This window comes from Equus przewalskii, chromosome 17, assembly GCF_037783145.1.
Source record: "Equus przewalskii isolate Varuska chromosome 17, EquPr2, whole genome shotgun sequence".
NCBI classification, from domain to species: Eukaryota; Metazoa; Chordata; class Mammalia; order Perissodactyla; family Equidae; genus Equus; species Equus przewalskii.
Window position 1 is genome coordinate 45,799,136 of NC_091847.1, and position 19,445 is coordinate 45,818,580.

The 19,445-nt window shown below is 35.4% G+C and overlaps 1 protein-coding gene and 1 long non-coding RNA gene across 4 annotated transcripts in view; one reads left to right on the forward strand and one right to left on the reverse strand.

Annotated features, from left to right (window-relative positions):
• The window catches only part of SCN9A (sodium voltage-gated channel alpha subunit 9), a 175,295-nt gene that overhangs the window by 37,353 nt on the left and 118,497 nt on the right, over nt 1-19,445 (reverse strand). For both annotated transcript variants that reach the window (XM_070581525.1, XM_070581526.1), the window contains one exon: nt 16,092-16,565. In XM_070581525.1, the coding sequence (XP_070437626.1) occupies nt 16,092-16,565 (474 nt within the window). The remainder of the gene's footprint in view (nt 1-16,091; nt 16,566-19,445) is intronic.
• Nucleotides 16,560-19,445, forward strand: part of LOC139076806 (uncharacterized) — a 36,250-nt gene continuing 33,364 nt past the window's right edge. For both annotated transcript variants that reach the window (XR_011528788.1, XR_011528789.1), the window contains exon 1: nt 16,560-18,661. This is a non-coding gene — a long non-coding RNA (uncharacterized lncRNA). The remainder of the gene's footprint in view (nt 18,662-19,445) is intronic.

Sequence of the window (19,445 nt, forward strand, 5' to 3'; positions counted from 1 at the left end):
TTATGGGCACCACATTAAATTCTCAGTGCTACTATTATCACACAGTATTCAACATCAGCAAAAAAGGCATTGATAAAGTATTTTACATAAGGAATGATGTAAGTTCTTTTTATAACTGCAGTAAAGGATTATGAATACTCTATTAAATTAATACTTCTAATCTGTGTTGGCATAGAAGCACTATTTCCACTACATTGAAGAGTTTTAAAATACTGTGAGTTAGGAGCAGTATCAGTATGAAATTTTGTTTAAAAAGCAGGTTATTTAAATGGATTGAACTCATCTAAAATTACTTTAAAATAAAGCAAGTATAAATTAATTATGACAATATTCTGTAAGACTTAAGGCTTTAAGATATACATTACTCCAGGAAGCAATGGGGAAATTTATAATTACTAATATGTCCTACTGTGCCAATTGCCACAAAAACTATATTCCAAAGACTGCAACTATTTAGTGTCCTCAATTCTTGACCTCTCAGCAGCAAGTGAACTGTCACCAGGGAACTGAAAGACAAAGCATTATGATTCTGTGGAGATGTGACTAAGTCCTTCCCTCCTGAAAAAAAAAATGACTGGCTTGGATTTTGAGGCAAAGCAGTGGGAGGAATTGCTGATTGAAAGAATACAAAGCCCCTCCCCACTATTAGCCAAATACCGACAACTAGGAAATAGCTATAATGGTTTTCTCTGAGCTAGTAACAACTTTTAAAGAAAATAATTCAAACTTACAGAATTCTGACCAAGGCTAAATTAATGAAAACATCTTCAACCTCAGTATTTGGTTTTCTCACTTTTTAAAAGAGCATTAACAAAGAAGACTTATGCCATGTTAATTTATAAGCAATTAAAAATTAAGATGATTGGATATCTTGTCATTGAAACCTTTTCTTTTCTGTAACTTTTATAGCAATTTGTTGTCAATTAAATTCAGAATTTGGCTCAGATTTTGTATCATAAATTACAGTTATTCAAAATTGTTTCTTACTAGAACAGAAATTATCAAAATATTTAATATAAACTATAAATTGTACCACAAGCCAAATTACTGTGGCCTTTTAGAAATTCAATGTTTAGAAAGTTTTTAGGAATTCAGTGTTTTCCTGGGAATGCATTAAATATTCACACAGTAGCTATTTCAGTACTGTATATAATATTAAATATTTATCTGCATATCATAGCAATATAGACACTTTAGTTCTAAATTCTTCAGCTTTTAAATTCAATACTTATTAGAGTAGAAATTTGTTTAACAGAGTCCAAAAAAGATGCCTTTAAATAGAACGGCTAACATCTATAATAAAAGTCTCCTCTTGAAGGGAAATTTATTTAATTCTCACGGCAGGCATTGCTAGATTTAACTATTCAGGCTTCTTTTATTCTTGTTTAGTCTACAGAGAAGATCATGTCAATCATTTATATCATTTTATATAATTAATTACATGATTATTTTTATTTTTATAAACTCAATCATTTGTTGGTTTCCTTTCTTTAATTTTGGAAATGGAAGAATGATTATACTATACCAAGGGCAGTGAAATAAATACTTACTTTAGTATGAAAAATTTCCCTTTCAACACTAAAAATAGGTCATTTTGTAATTTTCATGTGGACTTTATTTTTAATAAAAAGTAAAATATACTTTTGTCTATTACTTCTTTGTTTGTCAACAAAGATAATCTTTTATCTTTGACAATCTACCTATAAATAAAAATAAAAATAAGTGTAAATACAGGATCACAAAAGAAGACTTACTCGTATTAGGAATAGGAAGTACGCCGTAGTTAGCATTCTTGCCTTTTTATTGAATAATATGATGTTGACTGTAGGAACTTTCTAAAATTTTATCATTTTTACTTTAAATAAAATCTATATACTTGATTCAACAATTTTAAATGTACAACAGTATATAGTGAAAACTAAAAGTCCCCTCCACTCGCTCCCTGATCTGTTCTCTTGAGCTAACTACTATACAGTATGTATATTCTTGGCATATCTTTCCATGCTCTTCAATGTGCATCCATAAAACACTGAAGTGGTTTTGAAACATTCCTAATGTTGATTATAAATTTATGTAGCTACTGGAGAAGCTCCTTTCAATTATTAAAAATATGATCAAATCAAAAGCTTTATTATTTTCCATGGTTCTCCTTTTGATTGCCTTAAAGGTTGTTTTCCACAACATTGTATGTGAGGAGAGACTGTTAAATATAGGTGTTGTATTAGAAATTGCCCCAAGCTGATCACTTATTGATTTATTACTGACATTTCCTGAGAAAGTCTAATATGGATGGTAGTTAACGTTAGTTGGTCATTTCTTGTTTTGAGAACTATGAAATACGATTGTGTAAGAAATTGATAATCTGGCGCTCAAAAGCAGAAAATCATCAAACATATAGCAGCACTGAAGAAAATCCAGAACTCAACAGAAACCTTATTCAAAGTGGATGGTTGGTATTGAAAACATCCCAAAGATGTTACATCTAAAGTACATACTCATAAGACTGTTTGTGTCACACAACAAAAGAAAGATATCCTTTCAGGAGCAGAGAATAGTTATTTCACCTGAGCATCGAAGCGAAGACACAGAGGACAGCAAGAAGATTGAGAGAAGTAAATCAAAAGGAAGGAATGGGCATAAATGAGAAGAAAAATTATGGGGGACATTATTGATAAGCTAAGCTCCACTGTACGTCAATAAGCAAGAAAGACATCTTTTAATTAGATTCAAATCAATATCACCTATCTTTTAATTTTACAGCCTAATTTTATAATTGATATCTACAATGAGGGTCGTGAATATTATGGAGCAAATGGTAAAGTTCAGAATAAAAGATCAAAGGACCTTTAGAGAGGAATTCCACAGATAGTTACTATGCTTTGTGTGAGTAAAAGTCCAATGTTTTCCAAGTTTACCATTCTATTATGGGATAACTTCAAGTTTAAATATTCTTTTCTGGTCTAGAACCAAAATATACCTTCCTCTCCCTTGCAGTTGCTAGGGTCTTTTTTTGCCTTCTGGAGAAATGCAAGCATTATCTTCTTAGAGCCTTTTTAAAATTGGAGATCACCTATGACGTTACCACTTGTGATTTTCATCTTGAAAGTAATTTAGTTTCTTTACATGATTTAGCTTTCTGGGCCCCTCAAGGTCCCTCCAATCCTTTTCTGGTTGCTCTGAAATTCTGATCTCTCTCAGGATTCTGTTTAAAAGGTAATGTCCCAAGCTAGAAACTACTCCAGATATCCTTCATCAATGGGAAATTAAATAGTATTTTCCTCTCTGTTATCTAGATTTTCATTTTACTTCCACTTAATTTGGCAGAAAATTGTCAGTTTATTTACTAGCTAAAATAAATTCTTGGCTCACATTATAATTATGGGCACCAAAAACTCCAGCAGTTTTTCAAATAAAGGGCATGAAAACAGAGTTTTTTCCTTTCCTCGTGTTCTTTGTTTATTGTTATTAGAGAAACTGTAGGCCTTTTGGGAACAGCTGCTCATTCAGCAGGAAATCCACTTAACAGTTCCATCAGAGAGTCAGCATGGTATACAGTATTGGATGCTGGAGAAATAATGAGCTCAAATCTCAGTCACCACCAGAGAAATTCAAAACAAAGTCAATGATCTCACTGAGAGTCCTTAGTTTCCTAGAATCTTCCACCTAAGGCACTTTCTATCCAATAACTGGATAACTTAGGTAACTAAAAGATAAAATCTTGAATACAAAACGTGTGAATATTAATAAAGGGAAACCTCATTTAAAATGGGGGGTCAGAAGGCGGAGCCCTCATCCACTACCATTCCACATCAATTGTAGGAAGGATTGTCAATTATAGACTTCAACAAGAAGAGATGTACATTGCATCCCTAAAATGAAATCGACTACCCCAGCAACTCAGTCAATGAGAAGCCATTACCACCCTGAACTCTCGCTTTCCATCAACGGACTTTTGTTCAAAACAACCTCTCCCAACTTCCTCCTTTTTATCTATAAAATAACTTTCTTCTCCTTTGCTTGCTGGACTTGCCTATGGCTTTTGCTATAGCTAGCTTGTCCCAAATTGCAATTCCTTTGCTATACCTGAATAAACCCCTTTTGCTGGTAAAATAATTGGCTGTTTTAGTTTTAGGTCGACAACACAAACAAACAAATGAAACAAAGATTAGCCATATTAGAAGGTTGGACTGGCTATAGATTTCTTAGTCAGATCCTACAGTATCATCTTGGAACTTCTTTCTAATGAAAAGGCAAGTGGCATTCGCCAACAAGGTCTTGCAATATAAAGTGACCAACGGTATTTAAGGGTTCTATGTACTAACACAGAACTGTTATTTGCAGAAAATAGATATTTAAGTAGCTGGAATATACTGGGTCAAATCAGAAAGAGTATCTCAAGAACTTTAGAAACAAACATTTAAACAGTTCTACTATTAATGTCTGCTAGAATATTGCAACAAGTGGGCAAATAAGAACTAGAATATAGGCAAACCTGACTGCAAAATGTAATGCCAAGTGTAGACTCTAAGACTCAAGCTCAGCCCTGGTGGTCAAATGGTTAAGATGTTGTGCTCTCATTGCTGCATCCCGAGTTCCTTTCCTAGTTAGGGGACCATGCCAGCCATCTATCCATTATCATACTGTGGTGGCTGCATGTTTCCATGATGCTGAAGGCTATGCCACTGGTATTTCAAATACCAGCAGAGTCACCCATAGTGGACAGGTTTCAGTGCAGCGTCAAGACTAAGACTAGGAAGAAGGACCTGGCCGCCCACTTCTGAAAAAATTGGCCATGAAAACCTTGTGAATAGCAGCAGAGCACTGTCTGATACGGTGGCGGAAGATGAGAGGATGGCACCAAAAGACTGGGCAGGGCTCTGCTCTGCTGGTGACAGGGTTGCTAAGAGTTGGAATCAACTCAATGACACTAACAACAACAACAAAAACGAACAATTTTTTAAAAAAACAGAATGAAAAAGAAAAATTAAACTACCTATACATTTGAATGATTAATGCCATCTCCTAAAACCACCCATAATGAGGAAGGACAAGGAAAGACAAATTCCAATGAATGGAACAATTACCAGTTTTTTCAACACATGGATTTCTAATATCGCAAGCAAAAGGTAAAATAAAAATTGGTACTGATAAAACATATCTTTCCTAACCTTTACATAGGTAGCTTCTGCCAAAGAAAAGTACCATATTTCAAGTCATTCTTCCTAACTGAAATATCCAGAGTTTTTGTTTACCATGAGAATGACCACTCGTTAACACGCAACTCATGTTTTCTAACACTAGTTTAGTAAAAATATAGTAATAATAATTTAGGAATTAAACACACACAAATATATATATATATATTTCTGGAAACAGCCCTCTCAAAAATTGTGTTTTTTACCTATACATATGTAGATACTATTGTCTATGTAAGTGTGAGCATCTTTATTTAGGTGCTGGGGGAGGAAATTTACTACAGTCTGGAATAAAATTTTTTTCTAAGAGAATATTGCCTCTAAATCACCATCAATTTGAAATACAAAAATATGTCTTTCATTTAGGAGCATCTTTAATGTTAACTTTGGGTAAACTGGAACAATATGTCTTTTTTTTAATTGGAAAATGTTAGCATTATTATCCCTAGGGTGTATCAATTTCTGGATAAAATTTAACTTTTATCATTGCACAATGGAAAACAATAATATGAACATCCCAATAATAACAGAGAAATTCAAAGTATGAATTGGATTATTAAAAAAAAAGGCAAGATTCTTATTAACAGGGAATTTTTTCCCCCAAATAACTATCAGAGTTCAGTCATTCAACAAGGGATCCTAAAATTAAAATATTATATCTGGGTAGTATATTTTCTTTCGTGCTTGTTAGAAATATTAGATAAGGCAATCCATATTAATCTGTTTCTAATTTTAGGGAAAGTGTTTTATATCTGATTGACAGATTTCATGTTCATTTCATAATATGTTCCATTTAAACCTCTTATCTTCCAGAGGCTGCTCTGCATATCTCCTCAGGAGGTCTGTACATCATCAGAAACTTATCCTCATCAGTGTGTACTATTGCTTCTGGAATCAAATTAAGCATTTCAAGCAAGTATAACTCATTCACTCAAAGGCAGGGCCTAGTAAATTATTGATTGATGCATTTTATATATGATCAAAAAAATGAAATGTTAATTACTGAATTGATTAAAGAACTAAAGGCCTAATTATCACTGTGCTTAAAATCATTTCAAAATGTACTCAATGTTTGGCTTGGAAGCTGGGTATTTTGGCTCTTTCTCCATTTTTCCAGATGTGTACTCAGAAAGCAGCTCATGTGTATGAGTCTGTTTCCTTATCCAGAAATACAAGGCTAGCACTAAAATGGCCCTTTCCTGTTCTGAGATTTTATGCTTATGCCTAAAATATTTCTCTGACAAAAATTATTTCTTAATAGAGTTTTAATTTACTGAGTTTAAATGTGACAATTTTTTTCCAGTTTTACTGAGATATAATTGACATATATAGTGGAAGGTGAAGATGTAGATTGTGACGATTTGGTCTATGTACATATTGTGAAATGTTTACTCCAATAAAGTTAGCTAACACATCCTTCACCTCATACAATTCCCATTTTGTTGCTGCTGTTGTTATGGTGAGAATATTACAGCCCTACTCTTGTAGCAATAAATGTGACAATGTGATATACATTTGTACATAGATAGCTTAAATTAGGGAGAGAAGTTGATAGAGGTTTTCAAATTAAATGTTGCTTCAAAGACTTCTGTTGCATTCCATACCTTACTTTTATAATCCGTCCAATAAAAATCTATAGATCATGCATTTGAATCACTGAAGGACATGAGAGATATATCAAAGAAGTCATCAAGAGAATAACAAAAAATGATGGAATTGCCCCAGTGACATGCTGTGATGTCAATTCATCTATGGAACAATTGTATATGTTTCTACTTTCTTGCAATGGAACAGGCAGAAAGATTTTGTAGCTGAAGAGCATGCATGACACTGAAAAAAAATATCATATATGTATGATTTTTTTTTAGGTAACCTGTGTAAAAGTGGTCACATATGTCTCTGCCTGGTTAAAAGCACAGAGCTGCATCCTTGATTGATCCAGTTTGTTTTTACCCCTGTGAGAAGTAAGAAGGTTAGGGACTAAAGTTTAGAAATGCAGCATGATGGAACAGTTTAGTCAACTGATTTAAAATGTTTAAAGTCACATACCTGTAAGTAGAAATTAGTTATATGCTTGACAATACATGCTACATGCTCAATACAAAGCAACACATTTGAAACACAGTAAGATTAAATATCATTCAATATAGACTGAAAAATAATGAACTATAAACAGCTATATAATTCTGTTATTTAAGAGATGAATTTAAGTACTATAATGTGCTAAGGCAATCTTTTGCATTCGGTTTGCTCTTCATAATAAACATTTTTAAATAAGTGATTCTCAATATTGGAGTGGGGTAAGAGGAAGAATGTGAAGTTTTTAAAAACATATTCTAAAATCAGCATTTCTTGATTTACTTTTAATCATATTTATTTAATTTTGACATTTTAAACAGCATTACAGGAAAGGGATGTTTCCAAATTTATCAAAATATAAGAATGAAAAAACATTGATTTAAATATATCAGCCCAAAATTTCATTGTTTCTAGACACATGAACAAATCCAATAAAGATGAAAGATTTTTCATATAGTTTGAAACCAACATGCAAAACAGAAATGGTTTAAGTAAAATTCTATAGGAGTGTTTTGTTTTGTTTTGTTTTGGTAAGAATGCAGGCATAAAAGATAAGAGCAAGTGTCAGCTTCCCCCAAAGCTATATAGAACTAATCCCTAAATCTCACCAAGTCAAATGAATTCCTGGAAAAGACTATTATATTTTCTAAAATGCAATAAGAAGAAGAAATCTAAACTGCCTTCAACTGCTTTCTTTAGGGAAAAAATCTTTCTAAAAACTCTAAAGAGAGAGAGACCTGATAACAATGTAATTAAAACCACCATATAGTAAAAAGAGATAATATATTTAACCTTAATGACTGCAAATATTTAAACTTTTTATCAAATCAATAGAATGAATGCATTTAATAACAAGTAAGCACATTTAAGTTTCTCCAAAGATGATAGCTTTCAAAACTGAATACTGAATAGATACATGAGCAGATGGATAAATGAATGAGTGAATCAGGTGAACAATATGAATGATTGTTCCTCTGCCTGGGATTTCCTTCTCCACCATATTCACCCAAGAAAATGATCTCCATCCTTTAGGGTCTGGCTCAAGTGCCACCTCCTTTCAAGTACCTTCAGCCTGACATAGTCTCTTACTCAATGCATCTTCAATGGTTTATTATTCTGTTATGGAATGTGCTCTGTTCTGCTCTGTATTATATTATTGAGGTCAATTACAGCCTAATAAATCAGCCTTAAGGAGGATTAGAAGCTGAACCTGAATCAGCAAATGCACAATACCATTATAACAGAAAATTTGACCCTGAATTGCAACGTTACGGGGCTATAACAGAAAATAATTATACTCCTACTCACTCTCTTGACTTTCTGTGATTTGTATTATGGTGGTTAAAGCTTGGAGTTTGAATTTTAAAAGACCCCTAAAAACATCAGAGATTAACGAGCATCATTTCTTAATCTTTTAGTGTCTTAGTCATCCATGAATATAGATTAATAATATCTACTTTCCCAGGTTGTTATAAGGAGGAAAGTTACATAATGTATGAAAGTGGCTAATGTACACATTTTTTCCTTGGTCTCCTTGGTGCTTTCTTCTTTTGTGTCTACCGCTCAAGTGTTGAGTTGATCACTTGTGCTCTTTCTTTCTATGTTCCCTGCAGTGTAGTGGATGCTGTGGTGCACTGCCCAGATCCTCCTTTTAGGCAAGCCACTCATTCCTCCAGGTGCCAGGAGTGTTGGCAGCTGAAGGCTCACAGCTGAGTCCCTCTCTGGAAATTGTAACGCAGAAGAAAGCTGCCTCACCCAAGGTTTCCTCCCTCCCCTGGAAAAGTGGAGGGAGAGCCTGCATCCAATGACTACTTGGTGCAGGGTACAAAGTCCTGACCCCCTTGCTGCAGTTTGGGACTACTCCAAAGGGTCATCCCAGTGCCAGAGATGCTGTAGTAGTTTAGGCATCTGTTGCAATTGCAGAGAATTTCAACTTCTTCCTCTGCCTAATCGTCTTATGTCCCTCACTTCTTATTGGTGTTAGGTGTTGTTCCTGAGAACACTACCCAGTAGATCTCCGAAACATGGATTTCTCTCTCAGAATTGGTTTCCCAGGGACCCTGACCTCAGATTGTCTCCCTGCATAATCCCAAAGTTAACATAAATTAACATACAAAATTCCAACCTGTCTACAACTCTGACTTCTCTTCTTAAGAACTACGTTTCCAAATACCTACTGTTCAGCATCACTTAGCATTTCTGCAAGTAGCTCACAATTAAGATTTCCCCAAATTAAACTCTGTATCTCTCCTAAAGTTTCTCCTCCCCCTGTATATTTTTAATAGCATCAATGTCTATCCAGTCTTCTAAGCCAAAACCTTCTGTTATGAGTCAATTTGTATCTCCCAAAAGGATATGTTGAAGTCCTAACTCCTTGTACCCTTGCATACGACCTTATTTGTAGATGTAGTCAAGTTAAGATGAGTTTATTAGGGTGGGCCCTAATCCAATATAATTAATGTCCTTAAGACGAGAAGGAAGAACATCGTGTGAGGACAGAAGCAGAGATCGGAGTGATGCAGCTGCAAGACGTGGAAGGCCAAGAATTCACCACCACCCCCAGAAGCTAGGAAAAGGCAAGGGAGGATCCACTCTAGAGCCTTCAGTGTGAGCATGGCCCTGCCGAGACCTCCGCTGCAGACTTCTAGCCTCTAGAACTGTCAGAGAATAAATTTCTGCTGTATTAAGTCACCACATTTGTGACACTTTGTTATGGCAGCCACGGAAACTAACATACCCTTTGAAACAGTTCCCAACTCATAGATCCACGCCCTGAGCCCTTATAGTTTAACTTGCAAGTGTCTTAGAGTTTATCCCCACCTGCCACCATCACTCCCTTAGCTGAACACTCATCAATTGTCCTTTGGATAATTACAATAGCTTCCCAGCCCCTCACCTTTCTCTCCTGCTGGCTTTTATTACACCCCCAAATAAACTTTCTTTAAAAGTACGTTTGCTAACAACAAAGTATAGCAAAACGAGACCTTAAAGTTTCCTCTTTCTGTTACATAAAAAGAAATTTTAATCTCTTGTCATGGTACATCAAGCCATTCACTATCTGGCTCCAATCTACCTCCATAACCTACTACTTCCCACCGAGAATACAAATCCTCACTTGTATTTAATGGGCCTTTTTTGCATCTGGATGCTTCCACATGTGCTGGCCCTTTACCTCTACCTGAAATCTCTCTCTCTCTCCTGATGTGCCTGATGAATTCTTTTTGTACCATAAAACCCACTTCCAGTGCCATCTCCTCTGTGAATTATCCCAATTTATTTTCAAGATCACTTACACTATCCCTATCTTGCCTCAATATTTTGTCTAAAACTCTGTTTTAATTATTTTTATGCGTTTAATTATAATTTCTGGTTTCTATATGTGTTTCTTCTTGAAGGCAGGAATGTTGCTTTACTCTTTATCACTTAGGCCAGCGCCAGAGACAAAGAAGACCTTCAGCCTATGTTTACTAAAGAAATGAGCACACCGATGACATGCCTTTCTAGGGTCTAGCAGGCGTATGGTAATAAGCAGTTGCTCAATAAATCTGAGTTAAAAAAATGAATAGTGATGATTTATAAAACATGTACTCAGACGTATTTCTTTGCAATTTTTCCTCCCACAATGATCAAAGTGAGGGCTTTATATGGCCCTTGCTTCCTCAAGGAACAGGAAGTTTTGCATAAATGTGTTTGCAGTGTTTTAAAGGACAATCTCTTGAGGGTGGGAAGTTTGATTACGTAAAATTTGAAGGTTTCATTGATTTCCTTTCTCCAAGGACCTCAGCTAGCTCCATCACAACTTTGATACAACATTTCAAAACACTAAAGAAGTATTAGGTAAAGCTAAGTATTTGCATTTGGCTTGAAGAGGAATAAATGGAGGATCTTTCCGTGAGGAAATTTTTACACAGCATGTTTTCCCCTCTGCTGAGTACCCAGGATGAGCAAATTCACTTAAGCCAGGCTTGATAAGTAGATACATTTGTCAAAAGAGCAGTAAAGAGGATTTGGGATATTAGACTCACAGCGAGGAAAGGAGCTTTTCTGAAAACTCTAAGAGTTTATACTACTTTAAAATCATATGAAGCTGTTATGGTTTTAAATATTTGGAAAAATAAACTGGATAAATTTAATGTTTTTCTCTGAAATTTGCATACACTTCCAAAATGAATGTTACAATTCTGTGAAATGGCTCTATGTCTATCTTTTCATCTTTAGAGAAGGAAGTAATCTGTAACAACTGAAAACAAACGGAACGTCTTTATAACTCGCTAAGAAAGAGCTCTCTAGTTTTAAAAATTAATTATGAATTTAGTTTTCTAGAGCCCTCAATTTTGAAACTTGGCATGACTGAACAAAAAACCACACTTCTTAAGAATTTAGTTAAGCTGGATGCCAATCACATTAAATTATTGCAGCTGGGTGAAGCAATTTTTTTTTTCCCTAAGCAACCGTTAGCACAGTGCCTGAAGCACAGTAGATCTCAATAAATATTTATTGAATGAATGGGTGCATTGCATGCTTCGTTTGAGGCTCATAATAATAAAGGGCTTCCTTGCTAATGGTCAAAATCTGCACAGTGTGTTGTTAATGTTTTCTGTGTGCTTAGAGCTGTGTTGCGCTCCAGGAGGAAGCTGATTCTGAGAGCCGCCATCAGTTCTGTGTCTGTGTTCTGAGAAGCAGTGACAGGAGTCTTATTCTTATGGGTCCACTTGAGATTACAGCATGTCTTTCTTGGCTCCGAGACAGGCTCTGTCTTCAGAGAAATGCTGATGTTCTATTGACAATTATTTTCTCAGAACTGTTTATGATATTTTATTCAACACTTTATTTGAACTCATTTCTGGTCATTTTCTGGTAAGGTGTTTATTATACAATATTTTGATTTCACTCTGGAGTGTATATTTAACAGCCTATCAAGACAGGGAAAGCTGTCTATCTGAGAGCTGATACTAGAAGAGGACAAAAACATTTCCATAAAATATAATGGAAAATAGGATGGTAGGCCATAAAAGAGAGGGGTTTTTTTTGGATGGGGAGGAGGCAAGGGAGAGAGGTGTCATAGGTCAAAGATGTTCTTTTGTCCTGTTCAAAATGCAGATTCTCAAGTAGGCAAAAGGGAGAAATATCCCCAGTTCCTGAATAAATAATATCTCAGAAACCTGGATCAAAACAAGTTGGGATGAATTTAGCTTCATTTCCCATGCGAACTCAATCCATCACAGTGGACACTGGGAACACTGCCAATAAGGACTCTGAGGTTACATTCAGATTTAGGCAGAGAGAATTCAGAGGATATGGCCCAGAACAAGCATTTGTAACAAGCTCCCTAAGTGTGTCTTTACACACTAAAATTGTGAACCACTGATCTACATCACGCTGCCTCTCTTAAATTTAACCTGTAGCAAATGGCTACAGTGTGTACATGACAACTCAATTCCATACCCACAATAACTGTTAATTGGGCACTTACTTTCCCACAGGCATTTGTCTAATTATTTACCTAAATCATTTAATCTTAATTACAATTCTATTTTGGAATTGTTAGGAAACTGAAAAAAAAAAGGGTTTTGTAAATTGCTCAAGATCATAGAGTTAGTAAAAATCAAAGCTAGGATTTAAGACAAATATTCTGTCTTCAGAGGCTTTATTCTTAACCATACCCCAGGGTAGTGCATAAGACGTAAATAACCTAAATGTATTGAACCAGGCATTCCTTTCCATTGGGTAACCAAGATCTGCCTCTTCGAGCAAGGTTCATCAAGAACATGCAACCACTATTTTAAAGATATCCCAGGCATGAAAACATAAGAAAGTTACCAAGGGGGGAATAAGGAGTTGAAAAATCTGGGAACTTGTGTGGGAGCTGAAGATTAGGGGAATTAGAGCAGGGAGGTTAGCCTGGAAGGATCATAGAAACACTTTAGATAAGTAAAATCTGCATTTTTTCAGTGGTCCCAATTGAAAAACAAACCAAAAATAAGTCATACCTAGGAACATTTACATCTCCAGTAGCTAGAAAGAAAGACTCCAGACATAGAGTTGGTGACAGCTTAATATTATCTCTAAGTTACCTACCAAATTTCCTACAGATCTTGAACTCTCATTATTTCTCAAGTCCAGTAGATAGTCAAGTAGGTTTGAATGTATCCAAGATGATACTCTTTGAGATAGGTCATGGAAAATTTCTTACGAAGAAGGGCAAATTTTCAAAGCCCATAATTTTAAAAAGTCTGAACATTTAAATGAAAATGATGATGAATTCAATCATAAACATAATAGCTAATTTTGGAGGGGCTTACCAACTCAGATACTGTGCTAAATGATTTAAAGAGATTAGTTTATGTACTCTGTATTATAACCTATGAGGTAGCCCCAAGCTCCTGTATATTATACCATGTAAACTACAGATAGGAAATAGAAAAAAGTATGTTTTTTCTCATGTAGTTATGACTATAATGTCATTAAAAAAAAACCTTGATGATAACAAGACTATTAGAATGTTACCATCAAATGGTCTTTATATAACACAGTTTAAAGGCACTAAATTTCATGCATTTTAGGAAGAGTTTATGGGATAGGTAGAGGAGTAACTTTATGGATGGTTAAAATGGCTATTTCAGTAACCAGTCTACAAACGAAATCAGTAATTATAAAAGACAGCTGGCCACTGTGACGTCACAAACCTCCTCTGGACGCCACAGGGTCCATAAACTCTTCAGAAGCATGACTCAGACTCCAGGGGAGACAAACTGGGTATTATCTCCAATAGGAATGTGGGCTTATCCCTGAAATGGACAAAGACAGGGGAAGGGAGGTGGAAATAGGACTGACGTATGAATCACAAGACTGGGACTCTTGTCATGGCTCTGCCTTGAACTAGATTTACAACTGTGGACAACACCTCTTCCTCTTACTGAGCTGGCTTTCTCAGATAGAAAATGAGGTGTTAAATGGGCAGATCCATAAGATTCCTTTTAAAATGTTATAATTCAACATACTCAGAATAAGAATTTTGCTAGCAACTAAGGAGATCCACGTAAAGTTTAGCTACAGGCTTTGAGCAAAGGAAAAATAACCAGATAAGAAAGGATCCTCCCAAATATTAAGACAAGTGGTGTTTGGTAAACTCTGCCAAACTACAAGGGCCTTAATACCTAGAATCCCAAGCTTATTCAGAAAGTTTGCCAGGCAATTAGGGTTTATAATTCTAATCTTCATTGGCAGAAAAATGGGTAATTGAGTTAGTTTGCCTTTCCACATGAAACAAGACCCTGATTACTGCTCCTGAAAATGGAGATGGAATCAAATTTCCTACATCCAAGCTAAAACAACCACAGCTTGCGAATTTGGGAGATATTACTTCTTCCATGTAAAGGTTTTCAAAATAAAAAATCAAACATTTAATTCCTTACATATCATCTTGGAAAGAATTTCTTTGGCTACTTAGAAATATATATTCATAATTTATTTGACCATCTATTCACTCAATAAGTATTGAGCCTTTAATAAGTGCCTAGTACCACTTATACGGTCAGTACACACACACACACACACACACACACACACAAACGTCTGTGTATCTTTATTCCAAAGTCCACTATAAATTCATGGAGAGCAGATCTTAATATAGAGTTAAGCATATAGAAGGTGTTTGATAAATACCTGTCAAATATGACCTAAAGAATAGAAAAATAGAGATGTCATAAAAATGATTTGTCATATAACTCACATATGGTTATTATACTCCACATTAATAAAAATACAGTTCAATACATACTTTGAATATATGCAACCAGGTATGGGGGAGGAGAACACAAAAAAGTTTTAATAAAAGGTTCCTGCTCTCAATGAGTTTATAATACTCTGATACATATAATAATTTCTCAAAAAATTTAAAATACAAGACTACATAATAAATCCAAGAAGAGGCATAAAGTTGTGTGGGGTTCAAAATGAGGAGAGATCATATCTGTTTGGAAAGAGATTAGGAAGGATGCCATAGCTCTACTACTTTTCAGCACTCTGAGTACTGTTGTAAGCATTGCACGTCTGTAATTCACTTAACCTTCACCCAACCCTATGATGTAAGGACTAACAATTTCACACATGAGGAGGCTGACAGCTATGTCTTTAAGGATGAGTATGGGATTTTGAATGAAGAAGGAAATCCCAAGCAAAGTCATGCAGGTAATGAGTGTTTGTGGCTCAGAAGGAAGTTGGCTTGGCTTGGTGTAGGAGCTCCGGGTGAGCGCTGGGCGATACAGCTGGTCAAAGCTGGTTGGGGCCATAGTGTGAAGGCTTTATCTACAGTCTGTCACTTGGGAGACTTTGGGGACCAAGGATAATTCAAAAGAGTGACTTGATTAGGATTGAACCTGAGTAAAATTAATTAAATAAGTGGACTAGAGTAGACGGAAAATGGAGGCAGAGACGCCAGTTGGGACTCCACTTGGAATGATTTGGGCAACAAGTAGTGAGTATGAAGGCAAAGGTGACAAAGAGGAGCGGTGATTCAACAGACACTGTGGGAGGAGACTGTATGTGACTTTACAACTGATAAACGGGATGAAGGAAAGGAAGACTCACACCCAGTGCTTTCAACTACAGCTAAGAAGGATTAAATCAATTATCAAGAACGAGTAAGTAAAACCTTACCAGATGAAGCTTCAGGAATCTGATGTGTAAACTCACACACAAAAAGTTACCCATCAGAATGCAATATTAGAAAGAAGTTACGACAGCAAAAATGTGAAATTTTGATTCATTTCATACTAATTAATAATATGAAACACAATGTGCATAAAACAATCTTACCCCTTTGCTGTATTCACTCTCTGAATCACTGCTAAGTTCCTCGGTATTCATATTTTCCAAATCAGATTCCCCAGGTGCAATTGGCACTGTCACCGTGAGGCTGGGATTATGAATAAATGATTGACAATCACTTTCTTCCATCAAGTATTTGTCCACGCTGCTTCTAAAACCACCGGTTTTATCTTTGTCCTTGTGGAAGTTGTGATCTTTGCTCATTTCAGCAAGTGTGCGATTAGAGATATAGTTTTCCTTCTTACTATTTAGATCTGCTCGTCTTATCTCTTTAGAAATCTTTGGCTTTTTGGAAAATGTTTTTAGAATAAATTCACGTAAGGTTTGTTTCACATAATTTATTCCCTTCTTAATTCTGGTCACTGCAATCTGGAGGTTGTTTGTATCAGTGTCTTCTTCAATTGCTGTAAGATTGTCTGAACTAAATGAGCTCAATAATAAAGCCAGAAATAGGTTCAGAACCTATATCAGGGTGGGGATGGGGTGTGGAGAAATGGGAGACAGGAAAGAAAAAAGGAAAATAAGCACGCTTTTCTGAAATACAGACCTAAATCCAAACCAGCGATGAAGATCTCTGCACTTCACAAATAGATGAGAACATGTGATGGGTAGAGGAAAGGCTAGACTCCTTATCAGCTCCTCCATATCCTAGCTCCTGGGAACTCTAGGAGCTGAGGTCACCCATACATGAAGGACTAGCATGGGGAGCAAAGAGAATGCTCCCTTACCATTATCATTATGTCATGCCCATCTTTATTTCTGCAACAAAGTCCCTTGGTAAAATTTCCTTTTAGGGGCCTAAAAAGACCTCCTAACATTAACCAATAATTAATATTTGTTACCTGTGAGAAACAAGTAGAACAAGAATGTGTTGCTTTGATACACTTATACATCACAGGATGGATGCCACCATAGAGTTAGTTAACACCTTTATCACATCACATAATTACCATTACTTTTTTGTGCCGAGAACATTTAAGATCTACTCTCATAGCAACTTTCAAGTATATAATACAGCAGTGTTAACGAGAGTCACCATGCTGTATATTAGATCCCCAGAATTTATTTGTCTTATAACTGGAAGTTTGTACCCTTTGACCAATGTCTCTCTCCACCCCTCAGCCCCTGGTAACCATCATTCTTCTCTTTGTTTCTGTGAGTTTAGCTTTTTTAGATTGCACATATTCAATAATATACTTCTGTCGTATCACCTCTTCATTAAGAAGAGGTACTACAGTAACTTTCATTCCAGAAAAAATCATAAGACTCTAATATTTTATCATAAATACAGGATATCACAAATGAAGATGAAGTCCATTCTGTATCACATATCCAGGATCATGTGAGACAGGGAAAGTAATATTAACAAGATGTATATTCAATTCAAAGTCATTCTGATTAACATTCTTCACCAGTTTCCTGTTGTAGACAAGAATTTACTAAAATCTTCTATTTCACTGAACTATCCTCTAAAACTTACGGTTTTAAACCATTTTAGTTAATTGGTAATAAAATGACATAAGGAATAAATGAGGAAACAAAAAAGTGATTGCTCTGTTTAGCTTATAACTCTAATATGTAGAGAATTATATCAGAAACCTAATTTTTTGTTTCTTTCCTTTCAGATCCTAATTCTACATCATTGGTAATTCCTTAACCAAAAGTTGGTTATCAACTTTGTGAATTATACTTCTGTTATCTTTCATTATCACTAGCAAATAGTTAATGTCAATCACTATGAGTCAGTCATTACCAATTCCATATGGAATTGGGATATACTCACCGATATATCCCATCTATTTCTAACTATAAATTTATATTGCGTTTCAAAGTAAACCATTACTCTCGCACCTGTGTTCATGCTTAAATATTATATATTCTTCAAAGGCCCACTTCAAAAGCCTTCCTCGAGTCATTATTTAGAATTTCTCACCTCATCCAAGTGACATGAGCATTTTATTTTTACCTCACTGCTAGCACTTACCACTTCTTCTCCTCTGATAATTTTGTGTACCACTTTTCTCTGTCCTAAGAGACTGTAAGCACCTTGAAGACAGGGATTATGTCATAGACACATTTTCATCACCTTATAATACCTAAATGCATTGCCTCTCACAGAAAAACTACTCAACTCAGAAGGAGAACCAAACAGAGAATGTGCATTTCATTGGAAGGAGTTTATAAGCCTATATAAAACTAGGAAATTTACTACAAATTGAGGATGAACAAGAATTACAGAATGCTAACTCATGATGTCTATATTTTTGTGAAGTAAGGGTCTAGAATTTGCACTGCATAGTTTACTCTGTGTATGTCTGGTCCAGTGACATTTAGTATGTGACTTGATGAATGCAACTTTCTGCCCTAGGCTCTGAATCACATTTGACACAGAGGTTGCATGGACAACAAAATTTAGCAACTTGTTTCAAAGCCAGTGGGAAGTGAAGGTACTAACCATATGGCTGTTACCATACCCTACCTCCTGGGATACCTGGTGAAGAGTCTGGTGCCAAGCTGATCAACTATACTAAGCCAACATGGTGGCTTTGAAAATTAAGGTGAGTGGCTCATGGAAGAGCATCTTATCCCAGTTTTCTCCTGCTTGTAAGCTTGAAAGTTTTCACCAATATGTAGGTATAAGGAAGAAAGAAACAAATATAGAAGGAGTACAAGCCAAGAAAACACTAATGGAGAAGAAAAAAGATGACTTGTAAAAGAGATGCCATACAGCAGTGGTTGGCAAACTATTTCTGTAAAGGGCCAGATAATAAATATTTCAGGCTTTGTAGGACATAGAGTCTCTATGGCAACTACTCAACTCTGCCATTGTAGAGTAAAACAGCCACAGACAATATGTAAATGAATGAGCATGTTTGTGTTCCAATAAAATTTTGCTTATGGAAACTTAAATTTGAATTTCTTATAATTTTCATGTGCCATGAAATGTTATTTTTCTTTTGATTTTTTTAACCATTTAAAAATGTAAAAACCTTTCATAGTTTGCCGGGCCATACAGAAACAGGCAGTGTGTTGGATGTGGCCCATGGCCATAGTTTGCAGCTCCTTGCTACAGATGCTAGTCTTATATGTGACTGTAATGAAGTGAGACCAGTCCTTTCATTTGCCTCGTTCCATTATAACTTCATTTTTGTTACTGTTACTTTAATCATATTCTATTAACATAACTTCATATTTAAATAGACTTTAAGAGGCATGAAAACCACAGACAATTCATATGACAACATTATCAAAATAAGAGAATAAAGTACAAAACTTTGCATTAAAATAAATTGGGGGTTATTATGAAAAATATAAATATGGTTATCTGGCAGTGAAATTAAG